Consider the following 18,008-nt stretch of genomic DNA (forward strand, 5'->3'; position numbering starts at 1 on the left):
GTTAGCCCGGCCTCAATTTAGGATTATGCATTGCTGGCTTTTTTCATGCGTAGCAGCAGGCCAGCAGCGTAGGTTAAAAATCATTTGTATTTGTAGCCTTGAAGATTCACAAGCCCAACGGATTAGCCTATGATACTTATCAAGCCCATTAAAAAGCCCATCAAATAAGTCCAAAAGGCCCAAATTGAAATTCCTTCGCATGTCCAATACTCCAATCCAATGTGCCCTTTCGCCAGTCAGACTCGCCCCACGGCCACCGTGCACCATCCCCTGTCTGTATACATCCAAAACTGACTATATTTCTTTTTATTTTATATTATTTATTATTGTTAAACGGTCAACTTTTCCCATTTCAACAATAATAATCTCTCATTATTGTTTTGTTTTATCGCTTTATTTATATATGATTTGAGTTCTTAACCTTCCTATCATTCCTGAAATTTTCTTTTCCCCCGTCTCCGTGCAACCTCTCTCTCTTTCTCTTTCTGTTTGTCTCTCTCTTGATACGGGATTCATTAATTAATACACCACGCTCTCTCTATCGGCTCTGTCTTTCTCTGTCTAGGGTTTCGAACTGGAGAACAGAAACTACGGTTGCGTAATTCCTTGGGCTCTTTGATAGCGAAAGTATTGATTACTATCTCTCGCTCTCTGCGACTCGGCAGGACTTTGCGTGGTTGATTACTTGATCGTTTTGGTGAGAGCTTGTCATCGAGTCCTTGTGAATGGTGAGGATTTTTAGCTCTTTTTGCTCGTTTGATTTTATGAATAATGCCGTCTTTGCGATTCGATTATAGGCGTCGACATTTTCGGGCAGTTTTAGTGGTTTAGGGTTTGAGTTGGTTTGCATGGTTTCGTTTGCATCTGATTTTCGCTGGACTGAGAATAAAAAACCCAACTGTGTGACTGGACTGAAATTCTAGGATTTTACAGGGAGGACTTTTGTTTTGTTGCTTATTTTTTTTGAGGTTTATTGCACCAAGAGCTACCAAATATGCTAGGAATGTTTCCTCGGAAACTCTCAAGTCTCCACTCTCCACACACTTTCTCAATGATTTATTTTACTTTTTAGGTTTCTTCCAGGTTGTTTCTGAGTGAGAACTTTTCCCCAATTTGTACACGTCTACCTTTATGGAAATTCAGACTCAGTTCTGATTGATGCTATTGATCTTTTTTCCTTCCCCGTGGTGTAGGTTATGAGTTCACAGTTTTTGCTGCGTTGAATCTTATGGTTCGAGAAAGAATTGCTGGCTTTTGATAGTTGAAATTGGTGAATGTTGTCTACTTGATGTTGAATGATCGTTGCCATGGACTTAAATGTCCTACCATCACCTGAAGAAGATGAAGAAAGTTATGACAAGCATGTAAAGGAATATAGTGCACCAGAAGAACGAATAGAGACTGCTGTACAAATTGCCAATCGGGTAATTAGTTTTTTTCTCCTGCTGAAATCAAGGAATAAGTAGTGCATCTTTGCTTAAGAAATAGTTTGCTTACCTTTTTTCCTCTCTCACGCCCCTGTTGGGCCCGCGCAGACAAATATGTGCACTGAGATACATATCTGTCTGCTAATACGTATGCATGTCCACAATTAGTTTTTCTATTTAGAATTGTAAAAGAAAAGGGTTATCTTTTCTAGAGAGTGGATTTATTTATTTATTTATTGGTGGGATGGGGTTGGGGATACTTCTTAATTGTTGTGTATGCGTGCTTTTGATTGATGCATTGTTCTTGTTTTCATGGTCATCTTGTTTTAGGAGCGTGAAGAAAGAAAACAGCGATTGAAAAGAGAACGACCAGATGACAGACCGATCCTAGCCTCTCAGCGTTCCGTCAATGACGAATACCAGACTAAAATCCTTAAAACTTATGACAAAAGTAAACTGCCTCCTGGTAAGTCTCTTGTCTGTTTGCTACTAATGGAGTTGGTTTTTCATTGTTCTTAATGCATTCCCTAGAATTTTGTTGTGCTATTACGCTATGTAACATTTTTTGTTGTTGCTGTGGAAGTAAGTGAATTTTCTATTTTTGACTATATTTTTTTTGCAGTACAAAAGTAAATACAATAAGATGCACCAACAGGGTCATTGTTTCATAGGACATTATAGAGAAATTTCAGTTTAAGGGCATCAAGGAGGTGCCACCAGAATATACTAGGGAAATCAATGGAAGTACAGAGCATAAATTGTTAATTGCGTCTTAGGACATTAAAAAATTATATTTAGCTCCCTATCTAGCCATGCAGAAAGAGTAAGTGAAAATAGTTTTTGTGTCTTAAGTTTCATGAGTCGGATTGGTATTTTGAGCTTTGCTACCTTGTTGATTTTTCATCCGGAAATGCATTTTAAATGGAAAAGTTTATTTTACTGTGAACATGAGGTCATTGGTAAAACAATTGAGTGTATTGGGGATTTAGTATCGAAAACATCCCTTGGAGGCCCAGAGTTTGAGACATGCGTTAATCGAGAACACTTCCAATTTCTCTTTTACTCTCTATATTGTTTGGACAATTAAAATTCTAGCAGAGCATCTGTAGCTTATTTCCAAAGAACTTAAAAGAAGTTTTATTCTACAAGTGTACTGAGGGGTAACTCCCAAGTAATTCAAGAGGATGTTAAAGCTTAAAGCAGTTTGCTCAAAGGACTAAAAATCTTTCTGTGGAATTGATACACTGGATATTAGTATGGATACTGAATAAGGTTAACGAAAATATGTGTGTACTGCTCCCTTAAAGGATTAGGAACGTTGTTGGGAATGGAGCTAGTCATGTTAGGTTATATATTTATATGTTTATGTTTTTTTGTCTATTTCAGAATCTCTTTATTTGAGAAGTTCTATTTCAGAATCTCTCAAAAGTTGATCGACTTTAATATTAATTTAATTAAAGTTTTTTTAGTATAATGCAATCTGTATGCCTTTTATATTATTTCTCCCTGTATTTGTTTGGCTATTACTTGAGCAGTTTGTTCGTATTGCAGGCTGGTTGGATTGCCCTGCTTTTGGTCAGGAAATAGGTTGCATAATTCCTTCTAAGACTCCACTCGGTGAATTCTTCAATGATTGCATTCCTCCTGGCAGAAGATACTCCTTTAAACAAGTGATGCATCAGCAAAGGGTTTGGGGGAAAAAGGTAAACACAGGGAATTAACACCTCCTATCACAAGATCAATAATATGTCAAGAATGGCATTTTAAAAAAAATAGTTACTGTAAAAGAAGGAACATCTATTTAGAGTTGATCTGGGTACATAACCGAAAAGTAGACTATAAAAGAAGGAACAACCCTATAGTCAGGGTATTTCTTTTTGAGCATCCCGATTTTCCATTATCTGCTGAAGTTGTCTCTCAGTTGTCCCTTTTCTTGTGTCCTTTTTCCTTGTTTCCATTTCAGAGGACACAACTTTTCTATGCATATACGTTCTGTCCACTTTATTTCAATTTCCCTCGAACCTTCCGTAGTATCTTGTTGTCTTGTCCACATGATTCATGATTTGAATCACAATGAAGGATGCCAGCTTGCATGGTTTTTGTCAATGTAATTGAATTTTTGACGAGATATGGAACATATAAAAATCTGTTGAGATGTGAGAATCTGTCAAGATCAGGAAAAAAATGGGGGGGAGGGGGGAGAAAACTTTACTGATTTTAGAAGATAGGGGTTTAATGCATGCAAGAGTTTAGCTGCTTTAGCATTGAATAAAGGAGATGAATAAGCATATGGGGTTTGACGTATTATATTTTAGAGAGTGATGTGGGATTCCTGGTGAAGGAAATCATGGAGATAGGGATGAAACAGCTTTGTAAAATGGCAGTATTGCTCAAATATAGAATTATGGAGAAATGAAAGACCCTGTACTTCTATGTTTGACCCATACTCAGAGCATTAAGAAAATCATTTAATCTTTTAGTGGTTTTAACTTTTAAAGTTTGTTCACTGATTTTTCAGCTGGGTTTGGTGATTGATTTGACAAATACAAGTCGTTATTATTCGCCAGCAGACTTGAAGAAAGAGGGTATCAAGTATGTTAAGGTGAGTGGTAAATCACATGATTATCATCATCATTACGTCTTTATTTTCTATGCTTAAAAAATTTAATTGCCAAATTTGTTGCTCAGATTGCATGCAAGGGTCGTGATGGTGTCCCTGACAATGCATCGGTGAATAATTTCGTCCACGAGGTATTATTCTTTTGTATTTTTTATTAAAATATCTGCCTTCTTTCAACTTTTCTTTCTATGATATTTAGACAAAATCTTGATCTAATACGAGCCTTTATCCTTAAAGTTTGGGGTCAGCTACATGAGTCTATAAGAAAATCAACGGAAATCCATTACTGTATTTGTTTATGCCATTTATTTCTATCTAGGATCATACTTTCTTCAACTCACATTGAATCAATATCATTTCTTATTACTTCAAGTCATGTCTTTTAGATCTTCCTCTTTGTTTCCTACTCTTATCTATACAAATTCTCTTGATTCTCCTCACTGCCGCATTGTTATCTCTACATTGTACATGCACATACCATCTTAAACGGTGTTTTCGCAATTTATCTTCCATTAGCGCTACTTCTACCTTAGATCTAATACTTCTTGTTGTATTTGTACTCAAAAATAATTTCCTGTTGGATTATTTTGCTGCTGCATATATGCGTTTCTTCTTCTTCTGATCATTGTTGGCAGGAATGCTCTTGGCATTAAAATTTTCAAACTCAAAAAAATAGGGTTGCTCTTGATTATTTACTTGCATTTTCAGGTCACGGGATTTATTTCTCGTCAGAAACTCTCAAAGAGATACATTCTTGTCCATTGTACACATGGCCATAATCGCACGGGATATATGATTGTTCATTATCTTATGCGGTCATCACAATCAACATCTGTCACGCAGGTCAGTTGCTCATGTGCCTACTTTCCTGATTATATGCATTTGATTTTTCATACATGCTATTCATTTCAGGGTTTCCTTTGATTTGCTTCTTGAGCAGGCAATAAAACTTTTCGCTGATGTGCGTCCGCCGGGAATTTACAAACCAGATTATATAGATGCTTTATACTCATTTTATCATGAAAGAAAGCCTGAAACTAGTGTCTGCCCTCCAACCCCCGAATGGAAGAGGTCTTTTGATCTAAACGGTGAAGCAGTGGCAGATGATGACGATGATGGTGGTCCTGCTGGAATTTTGCATGTAAGCATAGCACTCGAAGTATATTGAGCCTCTAGATATTGATATAATTTCAGCTTATTGCGATGGAAGTGACAATTATGGAATGCTTTTCTTCATTAGAGAGAGTGATCCGCTTAGAATGTAAAGATTGTAAAGAAACTTCTGCATTTTTGTTTCTTGCAAGAAAATAAAGATCCGTGTAAAGTATCCTTGTGGAAGTTCCAAACCTTACATCTTTCCAAAATTCAAACTAGTTTCATTTTCCCCACCGCATAAGACGCATGCAATTCCCAATCTTTCCAACTCTTTCTAATTTACATCCAGAGACTAGCACCACATATCCCCTGCATTTCTTTGTAATCCATCCGTTTTCCTTGATTCCAAATTTCACAGTCAAGGTTATTTTCTACAGTATCTCCATCCTGAGAGAATCTCCAGTCTCCATACCCACTTAGTTAACAGGTCATCGAAGTCCATATTGTTGGGTGGATTAATTATTTAGTTGAATTTGAGCATCAGCTCCTTTCGGTCAGATGAAAGGAACTCTGAGATTGTGCTTTCCTCTGTAACATGGAGCAATAGTGCAATTAAAATTCCTCCACTTTCTTAACTCTGGCAGGGTGTCGATTGAAGATCTTTAAAGACATAATTCTAACGATGATGTTTATATCAATGCTTTTTTTGCATGTTGATGGTGTGGGTGGGTGATGCGGGAGCTAAAGAGGTCTTGAAAGAGTAAAATCAAATATCTAGACAATCTAGATACGTGGCCTATCCACAAGCTTATTGATCATACTCTAGCTAGGATTAAATCTTATTTTTTCTCAAGTTAGTTTACCATGGGGTCGGTTTTTAATAAGTTTCCTTTAATTTTCATTCTAGGGGTATTATTGGAATTTCTAGGCATGCTAGAATTTCTAATTTATTGTTAGTAATTTGTTTATGAGTCTTTTATTAGGTTATTTTGTTAAGTAAACTCATTGCCAGAATTGGAATCATATTAGTTTCCTTTTGGGAGTTCTAGTATTATTTGAAGAATTTTTTTATAGAATCCGAATTACTAGAAGTATATACATGGATGTAATCTGTCATGAATGATGATGAGGATGAATGAACAATATTGAAGATTACTTCAAGCATGTGACTTGCTTTTCGATTGTGTGATGCAATCATTCTTTGGTGTGATGCCGAGGAACCCTAGGTGTGCTGGCATGCTGCTTAAGTTATCTATCTTTTCTTTACTTCGTTTTCTCTAATTTTCCTCCGATTTCAGATTTGATTCTACCTTTATTTCAAGCCCGAACCAGCCAAACCCTTGATTTAACCCTAATTGCTTAAAATCACTCGCAAGAACCTTTAATACGAGGTTCGCGAAAGCTGTCCTACGTCAGTGGGGAAATGATCGTCATCTATTTGCAACATGTATATCTTATCCTCCAAATCATCCTTTGGAACAAGTTTTTTATTAAGTACAAATAATGTTGTTTTCTTTAGTTTTTTCTTAAACCTTGTTCAATTCAGGAGGATCACGAAATGGATGCAAGGATGACAAATGATGATGTTCTGGGAGATGATATACCTAGCGATCAACAAGAGTTGTTTCGGCAGTTCTGCTTCCAAATTCTGAAGCTGCATGTTGGAGTATGCGGACTTCCAATACTTATCTTCTGTCTTTCAAGTTCATTTAACTTCTTTTTTTTCCCTTCTCTTTTCCCTTTTGAGAAAAAAAGACATTACATTACTTGTGCTTAGTAAACATTTTCATACGTATGATGAGATCTCATATTTTTCTTCTAATTACATGATTGTTGCTGAGTTTGGGGGGAGAGATCTCTACTTCGTCTTTTGCTGCTTTGTGTACAAGACATCGAATTAATGATATTTGAATTGGATCAGCTTTTAGTGGAAATAAGTTTTAAAATTTTCAATAGTTTTTTGAAATATTTGCCTCGTGAAATATTTGCTTGGGCAATTTAAGTTCAGTTGAAATTTTGTAGAACCCACATTTCTTTGATGATAACTCATGTACTTGCGATCTTCATTTTTTCCTCCATTTGTTCCTCCCTTTGCAATGACGGTCTGCAGTTGTTGGTTCCCTTTTTTTTCAGGGGAGAGGGAATATGCCATTTCCTGGATCACACCCAGTTTCTCTCAACAGGTTTCATCCGCCTTCATCATTGTTACTTCTGTCGTGGTTTCTGCTTCATCTTTTTAATTTTTGATTTGTCATGTTTTTTGTTATTATTATTAGCATGAGGAGGACTCAAACCTGGTCCTTGTTCGAGTCCTAAGGAGCAGGCCAAGAGCTCCTTGTGTTTTTGCTTTGTTATGCAATCTGACTGCTGGAAATTGTGACCGTGTGCCTATATTATTCTGCTTCCCTTGTGTTTTATTGCCTCCCCACCAACTCCAACCCCCCCCTCCCCCCGGCTGGTGTTTATGTAAGGTGGTTTGACTTGGAATTGAGCCTTCTGTTATTGTGATTTAAGCTGTGTACGTAAGTTTACAAGAGTTTGATTTGTGAAAGAAAGAAACCTAATGTCTAGGTACTTTGGGATGTACAATAATGCTGAGCTTACGTTGAAAGCAATCTAGATGATATTCTTCACATGTTCGCTGTCCGTAACTTATGTCTGGTGTTTGGATGTTCTAATATTATTTGCTGTTGATGGCATATGGCACTTTTAAGTCAATATGTTACAACACCATCTCACCTCTAACCTTTTTAAATTTGTGTGCCAATAATGCGTGTTTGGGGCTCCTTGTGTACCCTACTGGCCCTGGCTACTTGTGGTTCCCTATATATGTGCTTGCCAGAATGAATTCATCAGTGGCCTTCAAGGGGTTGGTGTTGGGTTTCTCGTTTTAACCTGGACTGATAATTTCTCGGGCACCAAAGCCTGACTGCTCTTCGGATTGCAATGACTATGTGAAAGCATTTATTGTATAAATTTCTTTTCCCCCTTGGTTTCTTATACAGAAATGGAATGTTGATTTGTGGCATTCAGGGATAATTTACAACTACTAAGGCAGCGGTACTATTATGCTACATGGAAAGCTGATGGGACACGATACATGATGCTAATAACTATGGAGGGATGCTATTTAGTTGATAGAAGTTTCAACTTTAGGAGGGTACAGATGAGGTTTCCTTGCAGAAATACGAATGATGTATGTTTGCACATCTTTAGATTTAGAATGTTCTGTTATCGAGACACCCAAATATTACATGTGATTTCCAGCATGTCTTACTATTCGTCTTTGCTCTTTTCGTTTTCTTCTGGTATGTAAGGGCGTGCTTGAGAAGACTCACCACTATACATTACTTGATGGGGAGATGATTATTGATACTGTGCCGGATTCACAGAAGCAGGAGAGGAGATATCTCATTTATGATCTAATGGCAATAAACCAAGTCTCAGTTGTAGAGGTTGGTGTAAACACTCATTTCCTTGTTGTTACTTATAATATTTCCTTATACAGTTGGAAATTGGAAGTAATGATCTTTATGTAACTTATACCATGACTATAAATTTAGCGACTGTGTAAGCTCTGTTGTGTACCTACTCGGAGCAGTAACAAATTATATTCGAAATAAGGTAACTTATGCCGTGACTATATGATGAGCCAAACATATTCTGGATTTAATTTCTGCAACTTCAAATCTGTGTTCTTTCCTGTGCTGTTGGCAAAGATATTCAGCCAGTCGTCTTTTTTTTTGGCTATTTCTGTGGCTGATACGTAGCATTCTCGGCTTCCACGGTAAATTTCAATCAGAAACACCGAAAGCTATGAACTAATTTTGAATGAGTCTATTAACATCAAATGTCTCTGTCTCTTGATATCTTTATGAAATGTCAATTGGTCACGATTTCTCCTGGACCTATGACCGTTTTAGGATTCCTGTTGTCCTCTTGGTGCTTTTCTAATCGGATTGAATCGTTACTTATTTGATGTATTTACCTTTTTTGATGGGAAGTAATTTTATTAAGCACAAAGAAGGTGCAAGCCTGCAAGGATACAATTACAAACGAGCAAAGCAAATAGCCTCAACATTTGTTGTATTTACTTATTTTCATAAATGAATTTTGTTTTCTAAATTAATGAAACCTTGCCCCCCCCCCCCCCTTCCTTTTATGAATAAAGTCAATGGTCATTATGGTGCTGCTTATCCATTCTTTTAAGTCCGTATGCTTTTATTATCGTTATTATTTTAAATTTTGGGTTCTCCTTTGAGATATTGTTTTCTCGTGGCTGGCTCAAATTGGTGAGTAGTATTCTACGTGTAAAAGCTTTGAAGAATCGCATTACACTGACTTTTAAGTGTGGTAGAAGCGTGCTGGTACCAATCTCCCAAAAGTTGTCTTAGAATCTTCCACATTCCTCCCCCATGTGGTTCTCACCTTCCACCAAATTTAACTAGAGCCCTTTGGTAATTTTGCGCTTTGCATTTTATTCCGACAATCCATATTTAGAAATTTGGAAATTTCTTCATCTCTTTATGCAGTGGAATTGTTAGCAAGTTGTACTCGAAAGGGATGCACGTCACTTTTATCTTTCCACTTCACTTTTTTTTTCTTGTTCATTTCATTTTTTTTTTCTCTGTGAACTGTTTGTATTAGATATTTCAGGATAGTGTGGGGGCATTGTTATGGTGGATGGCCCAATCTTAGGCAATGCTAGCCTTTGTTTAGTAATGATAATCAAATACAGTACTTTTCCTTGCATCGGAAATATAATGTATAACCTAGAATTGGACAACTTTCTTCATTGTTTTCCTGTGATACATATATTAATCATAAGGTTGGATAATGCCAAAATTGGTGCAGCGGCCTTTTTATGAACGGTGGAAGATGATTGAGAAGGAAGTGATTGAGCCTCGCAATTTTGAACGTCATAATATTTACCAGAGTAGGAATCCATATTACCGATACGACTTGGAACCATTCCGGGTATTCACTATTCAATGTTTTAATACTAGGAATTTGTGTGTTAAGACTTTTAACTACCTTCTTGAATGGATGATTCATTCACTTATATTGCTTTTTCAGGTGAGGCGAAAGGACTTTTGGTTGCTCTCTACAGTTACAAAGCTTTTAAAGGAATTTATTCCAAAGCTTTCTCATGATGCAGATGGTCTAATTTTTCAGGTGATCAGGTTTCACTAGCAGTGAATATGAAATGAAATATGCCCGCCTTTTCAAAGATAAATTTATCCTTCTCTTTTGACAGACTTAAAACTCTCATTACTATTATACTATTAATTGTCAGCCAATTTTCACTCAATGATCATTCACTGTGTGATATAGATCCCCCCCCCCCCCCCCCCCCCACAACACACACAATTATAGAAATTTCATTAGACCTCAAGATGGTTTTGCTTATATTTATTTCTGAAGCTTGGGATAAGCTTTAGAGTACTGATGATCTCTTGTGCCAGGGTTGGGATGATCCTTATGTTCCTCGCACGCATGAAGGCCTCCTAAAGTGGAAATATCCCGAAATGAACTCGGTTGACTTTCTATTTGAGGTCGATTTGTCTACTCTATCTACTTGCTTGTTATGTGCATACTATTTCTTTGTATAATTCATTTGGTCTGCGTTAACTCTAAATCTTATCGAAAGCTGTATATTCTGACAGATGGATGATGACCATCAGTCACTACACTTGTATGAGCGTGGGAAAAAGAAGTGGATGGAAGGAAATATGGTTGCATTCAGAGGTTGACCTGTTGTCTTACGTTGTCTTACTGTTTTGAATCAATAATTGATTTCATGCGCATGTGCATGCAGACTTTTTCATCTACCTTGTCCCCCCCCCCCCCCAACTGAAGCAACTATCAAAGAAAAAGTCAAAAAGGAACTGTCTCTACCATTTAAAAGTCTATTGTCTCAGGGGACTACTTGTGGCCTAGTGGTAAAGTTGCTTCATTAAAACTTAGGGATCATAGTTTCCAAATCGGAAACAAACTTCTGACTCAGGGTAAGGCTGTGTATATGTTGCCCTTCCCAATCTTGCCTACCCCATAGGAGTCTGGTGCATGGGAATTGCTTTACTTTTTTAGGAATTGTCCATTTTAGGTTTCTGGTCAGTTGTATCCTTGTATGTCAATTCGTTGTATTTTTTCCAGCAATGTGGGACTGGTAGACTGCATTATTATATTTGTTCGTTTTCATGATATTATCTGCACGTGTTAGTATGACATTTTTCTGTGCAGGTCAGAGACGGATTATATATTGTCCTTAGTAAATCTATTGGCTCTGGCTTCGGAAATATGCTCTATTATTGTATACGACCAGGAGTTGATTTCTTATTGTCCTTTGCAGATGATTCAGATCCTTCTTCATACTCTGGGAAGATTATTGAGTGTTCCTGGGATTCAGATGAACAGGTGTGGGTCTGTATGCGTGTCAGGACAGATAAGACAACGCCAAACGATTTCAATACGTACAAAAAGGTTGATCTAGTTTCTTTTTTTCCCCCTGAATTTATTTCCAGTTTTTGTTTCCTTTTGGCATAAATAAAGCTATATACTGGTGTGAAAACAGGTTATGCGAAGCATAAAGGACAATATTACTGAGGATGTATTGTTGAACGAGATTTATGAGATTATTCGTCTGCCCATGTATGCTGATAGGATAAGGAATGACAGCAAAGCAGGTGCAAATTCAGCTCGACGTAGGTGATATGGAGTGCTGAATAGTGCTTCTTTTCAAGAATTTTCTGTTATAGAGGAGCCCAAGTACAACATTGTGCTCTGTGATAACTGATAGGGTTGCTTGGGTCTTCTCTGCGTGTTTTACTTGGTTGACGTTTGGTATATATACCTAATATTAGATAGTGCGTCACTGGGATGGTGTGTAATTAGTCAGCAGGATGGTGTGTAATTAGTCGCACCTTATAACCTCTTGTAGTGTTGTGCTAGGCTGGGGAGTTACATGATCTCCAGTTGGCAACATTTTAGTCATTTGCTCAGGCCAGAAGATATGTTCTCCAGGTAGTCGTTCAGATCAAGAGAAATAGGCTTACAACCACCGTGCATTTTTTTCTTTCGCTTTTATGTAGTATTTTTAAGCTTCTTTAAACGTAGTCATTGTTTAGAGCTAGAGGCAACTCCCATAAATGACCTTCTCATTGTGAATATCACTCCATGTACTTCAACTTGGCTTTCCTTTTGGTGCAGTTTCTAATTTTCTATATTCCCTTGTGCCCTTCTCTCTCTCCCACTTGGTTGGAGATCCTGCTTTGCTTATCTTTTGGTTAGCTCTTATTGGTTATATATGTACACTTGCTTAGCTGTTGCATTCTGATGTGTGCCACATCCATGCAAAGTCAGGAGTATGGAACGTGGGACGTGGGAGTAGCGCACCTCATGGTGCAAAGGCAAAATGGAAAGTAGTTTCCTGCAGTTATTGTTTCAGTTGTTTATGCAGTTATAATTCAGTTACTAGTGTAGTTATTGTACAGAGTTGGCAGTTCATTTTCAATTTAGTTAACTCCTTCTGGTTGTATATATGTTAAGAAAGAAATGAATGAAAGGCATGTTGAAATTTGCCACAAACTTCTCTCTTTTCTTCTTCTTTTCTTCTCTGTTTGCTATTCTTCTATAATCCAAAATTCTTCATAACAACTGGTATCGGAGCCGGTCCAAGCATGGATACGCGCGGCAAGTCTAATGCTGAGTTCCGTAATGAGGTTAACGAAATACTAGCCAAGCACGAATCGAGCTTTGATCATGAGGTTAACGAAATACTAGCCAAGCACGAATCGAGCTTTGATCAGGTGAATTCTGCTCTTCAAGCAGTTTTAACCGAGCTTCAAGTCTTACGCACCTCACGTACCACAAACACTCACCATCCCGAAATCAATCCATTCGTCCCGGAAGCATCCTCACACCCACATACCTCCCGATCCATCTACCAAAATGACCAACCCCACCAACACCTCAAACTATCCTTCCCAAAATTCAACGGAGATGACCCCACTGGCTGGATTTATAAGGCGGAGCAATATTTTGAATTCAAAGGAATTGCACAAGAACAACGAGTTTCCTTGGCTTCTTTTCATTTGGAAGGCATAGCCTTACAGTGGCATAGGTGGTTGACGAAATTTCGCGGACCACTCACTTGGGAGGAGCTCACGAAGGCAGCACTGCTCCGGTTTGGGCCAACTGACTTTGAAGACCCTGCAGAGGCTCTAACCCGCTTGAAGCAAACCACCATCGTCGCAGCTTATCAAGAAGCCTTTGAAAAACTTTCCCATCGCGTTGATGGATTACCCGAGAGTTTCCTGGTCGGATGTTTTATTTCAGGGCTACGGGATGACATTCGCATCGATGTGAAAATTAAGCAACCTCGTACCTTGGCTGAAGCAATTGGTGTAGCCCGATTAGTTGAAGAGCGAAATTTGGTGCAAAAGAAACCAATCCAGTCAAGCTATCGATCCCATCCAGCCCTTTCATCACCTCGGACATCCCCAAATACCATTGCTGGAGTACTGGGACCACCACCTAACCCACGACCTAATACAAACCAAACAGCCCCACCGGTGTCCTTCCGTCGTATTACTAGCCAAGAGGCGCGCGAGCGTCGAGAGAAGGGGTTATGTTACTATTGTGACGAGAAGTTCACTCCGGGTCATCGATGTGAGCGACCACAATTATTTATGATTGAAGAATTCACCCCAGTTAGTCCAGAGAAGGATCCTGGAGAACAATCTGCAGAGGAGAAACTTGAAGAAACTATACCAGAAATCTCTTTCCATGCCATTGCTGGTGCGGAGCATCCACAGACTATTCGTGTCCATGGCAAATTGAATAACAAGAATGTGACTGTGCTGATAGATGGAGGCAGCACTCATAATTTCATTGACCAGACTATGGTCTCAAAGTTCGGGCTGCCAGTGACTCGAGACAAGAAGCTCCAAGTCATGGTTGCTAACCGTGAGAAGATAGACTATGTAGGACAGTGTCGGGCACTTACTATCAACATACAAGGACTACCTGTTACTGCTGATTATTACGTCCTTCCGGTGGCGGCTTGCCAATTGGTGTTGGGAGTTCAATGGCTAGCAACTTTGGGGCCCATCGAGACAGATTATAAGCAGCTATCTATGACATTCAAATTGGGAGGAGTTAGTCACATCTTCCATGGTGTAAGGCGAGGCGGCATTGAGGCCATAAATGAGAAAGAGTTCAACTGCTTGCAAGGTACTGGTTTTTTATTCCAAATAATTCCTTCTAATCACTGCTGTCCACCGAGTGATTGTTCCCCAGAAATAAGCCAACTCCTAGCCAAGTTCTCTCGAGTGTTTGAGGAGCCCACCGGCCTGCCGCCGCTACGACCACATGATCACCAGATTCCACTACAGCCGAACACGGGTCCAGTAAGTGTAAGGCCATATCGATATCCTTATTATCAGAAGGCGGAAATAGAGAAAATGGTGCGAGAACTCTTGCAGTCGGGGTTGATTAGGCCAAGTACCAGCCCATTTTCTTCACCAATCTTGTTGGTCAAAAAAGCTGATGGGACTTGGCGATTTTGTGTTGATTATCGAGGCCTGAACAACATCACCGTTAAAGATAAGTACCCAATACCTGTCATTGATGAATTATTAGATGAACTACATGGGGCTAAATATTTTTCAAAACTGGATTTGCGATCCGGCTACCATCAAATTCGGGTGCATGATGATGACATTCCAAAGACAGCTTTCCGAACACACGAAGGGCATTATGAATTTGTGGTCATGCCATTTGGACTAACAAACGCACCCGCAACCTTCCAGAGCCTTATGAATGATCTTTTCCGGCCATATCTCCGACAATTTATCCTGGTTTTTTTTTACGACATCCTTGTCTATTCAAGATCCTGGCAAGACCATCTAACCCACTTGTAAATTGTTCTACAAATTCTTTTGACTAACAGTTTATTCGCCAAAGCATCGAAATGTCGATTTGGTGTCTTACAGGTGGAGTACTTAGGCCACATTATCACGGAGCAAGGGGTATCGGTTGACCCTTCGAAAATACAAGCTGTCCTTGCATGGCCGACGCCAACAACAGTAAAGGGGGTTCGAGGGTTTCTCGGATTGGCAGGATATTATCGAAAATTTATCCGTCATTTTGGATGTATGGCAGCCCCTTTAACCAGGTTGCTCTCTAAAGAGGGATTTCGTTGGGATAAAGAGGCAGAGAAGGCATTCGCACAATTGAAGGAAGCTCTAACTTCTCCACCAGTTCTACGCCTACCTGATTTTTCTCAACGGTTTGTAATTGAATGTGACGCTAGTGGGTTTGGAATTGGAGCCATTCTTACTCAACAAAATCAACCCATCGCATTTTTTAGTGAGGCATTGAAAGGCTCAGCACTGGCTCTATCCACCTACGAGAAGGAGATGTTGGCAATTGTCAAGGCGATCAGAAAGTGGCGGCCCTATTTACTTGGGAAGCCTTTTACTGTCCGTACAGATCACAAAAGCGTGAAATATTTACTGGAACAGAGGATTACAACCCCAGCTCAATCACGTTGGCTGCCGAAGATCCTTGGCTATGATTATGAAATTGAATATAAAAAGGGGCTGGAAAACCAAGGTGCTGATTCCTTATCCCGTGTAGTTGAATTTCAATTTTTATCCATCTCCTTACCCCATGCCGATCGGTGGTCACTGTTACAAAAAGAAGTTCAGCACGATTCTTTTTATGAGGAATTAAAGAAGAGGAGTCCTACCCAATCAGAATATCAAGTGTTGCAACGTGATGGTGTGTGGTTCAAAGGCGATAAAGTTTTCTTGAGTCCCACTTCAGCTTTGATTTCCCAGGTTCTGATGGATTGTCATTCCTCCCCTATTGGCGGACACTTTGGCTTTCACAAAACTCTCAACCGCGTCAAGCAGAGCTTTGTATGGCCCAACATGCGCCAGACTGTGAAAGAATTCTTACACCAGTGCGAGGTATGTCAGAGGTACAAGACTGACTGTATGCGGCCAGCCGGCCTCCTCCAACCGCTGCCAATACCTCAGAAAATGTGGACCGACATTTCCATGGATTTTATTGAAGGTTTACCCTCTTCAAATGGATACACTGTCATCATGGTAGTTGTGGACCGCCTGACCAAGTATGCGCACTTCACCGCCTTGAAACACCCGTTCACAGCCGTCTCTGTGGCTAAGGCCTTTGTTGCGCAAGTGGTTCGCCTACATAGTATTCCACAATCCATTGTGAGTGATTGAGACAAAGTCTTCATCAGCTCTTTTTGGCGGACCCTATTTCAGTTGCACGGTACCAAGTTGAGCATGAGTTCTAGCTATCACCCACAATCAGATGGCCAAACCGAAGTAGTCAATCGCACCTTGGAACAATATCTCCGTTGCTTTGCTGGTGATCAGCCTCGGAAATGGATTGACTAGCTTCCTTGGGCAGAATTTAGCTACAACACGTCGAAACACTCTTCCACTCGTATGACCCCTTTTGAGGCCGTGTATGGAATTTCACCACCAACTATACTGACCTATGTGCCAGGTACTTCCCGAGTCCAAGCAGTGGATGAGTATTTATGTAACCGGGATGCTATATTGCGGGAGCTGCGGCAAAACCTGCTGGTGGCGCATGACCGTATGAAGAGTCAGGCCAATCAACATCGCCGTGAGGTTTCATTTTCTGTGGGGGACTTTGTGTATCTAAAACTCCAACCTTACCGCCAGACTTCCATTGTTTTTCGAAAATCCATGAAATTATCCCCCAGATTTTTTGGGCCCTACAAAATCCTGGAGAAAATTGGTTCCGTGGCGTATAAATTGGAACTTCCATCTGGTTCTAAGATTCATAACGTCTTTCATATCAGCTTATTGCGAAAGCATTTGGGGCCGGTCACTACTAGCTCTCCACACCTACCTCCTGTCTCGGATGATTCTACCATCCTTCCACAACCGGAGGCAATCCTGGATCGCCGTGTGATACGCAAAGGTAAGTATCGACCTAAGTCCGAAGTCTTGGTTAAGTGGGTTGGTGCCCCATCTGAAGATGCAACTTGGGAGAATGAGTGGCGTTTCACTAAGTCCTATCCTGACTTCATCCTTGCGGACAAGGCTCCTTAGGTAGGGGGGAATGATGTGTGCCACATCCGTGCAAAGTCAGGAGTATGGAACGTGGGACGTGGGAGTAGTGCACCTCATGGTGCAAAGGCAAAATGGAAAGTAGTTTCCTGTATTTCAGTTGTTTATGCAGTTATAATTCAGTTACTAGTGTAGTTATTGTACAGAGTTGGCAGTTCATTTTCAATTTAGTTAACTCCTTCTGGTTGTATATATGTTAAGAAAGAAATGAATGAAAGGCATGTTGAAATTTGCCACAAACTTCTCTCTTTTCTTCTTCTTTTCTTCTCTGTTTGCTATTCTTCTATAATCCAAAATTCTTCATAACACATTCCTCAATATGAATGAGTTGTTCCCCCTTACAGGATGTATTGCAACTGAATCTGTTTAACTACAAAGTGTAATGTGTGGTGCTGATCTCTCTAACTGCGTTCTAAGGTAACGGCATGGTGGCGATATGTTGGAAGTCGAATTTCTAGCAATAAGCCCAGAATTTCATGAATGCACTTCCGTTTGCTCTTCTTTTGCCCCTTCTCACCTTCAATCTCACTGGACTTAAATCTTGTTTCAAGTTTTTCCATTCCTCTCGCTAAAGCCGACATTTAAAAGAAGTAAAAAAAAGGACATTGGCTTACAACGGGGATGGTTTTGTTTTTATCACAATGGTAGCTCGTTTCCAGGATAACGTTGAGCAGAAAATTGTAGTCTTGACCGAAAGACGACGTCGTTTATATTTTAGACTGTTAGGCA

At 39.5% G+C, this 18,008-nt stretch overlaps 1 protein-coding gene and 1 long non-coding RNA gene across 2 annotated transcripts; one reads left to right on the plus strand and one right to left on the minus strand.

The window, feature by feature from the left end:
• Nucleotides 1-421: 421 nt before the first annotated feature.
• Nucleotides 422-12,339, plus strand: LOC120013062 (mRNA-capping enzyme-like). Its single transcript, XM_038864694.1, has 18 exons — nt 422-728; nt 1,194-1,424; nt 1,758-1,893; nt 2,979-3,130; nt 3,946-4,029; nt 4,116-4,178; nt 4,756-4,890; nt 4,988-5,188; nt 6,689-6,808; nt 7,276-7,325; nt 8,176-8,338; nt 8,460-8,597; nt 9,997-10,119; nt 10,219-10,317; nt 10,608-10,697; nt 10,809-10,890; nt 11,495-11,625; nt 11,717-12,339. Exons 2-18 carry the CDS (start codon nt 1,296-1,298, stop codon nt 11,852-11,854), a joined length of 2,034 nt encoding a protein of 677 aa, XP_038720622.1. The 5' UTR covers nt 422-728; nt 1,194-1,295; the 3' UTR covers nt 11,855-12,339.
• LOC120013063 lies at nt 12,210-17,371 on the minus strand. Its single transcript, XR_005471351.1, has 2 exons — nt 17,335-17,371; nt 12,210-12,537 (listed from the first exon to the last, which is right to left on the minus strand). It is a non-coding gene; the product is annotated as an uncharacterized LOC120013063 (long non-coding RNA).
• Between the last annotated feature and the right edge of the window lie 637 nt (nt 17,372-18,008).

This window comes from Tripterygium wilfordii, chromosome 13 (genome assembly GCF_013401445.1).
Source record: "Tripterygium wilfordii isolate XIE 37 chromosome 13, ASM1340144v1, whole genome shotgun sequence".
Taxonomy (NCBI): Eukaryota; Viridiplantae; Streptophyta; class Magnoliopsida; order Celastrales; family Celastraceae; genus Tripterygium; species Tripterygium wilfordii.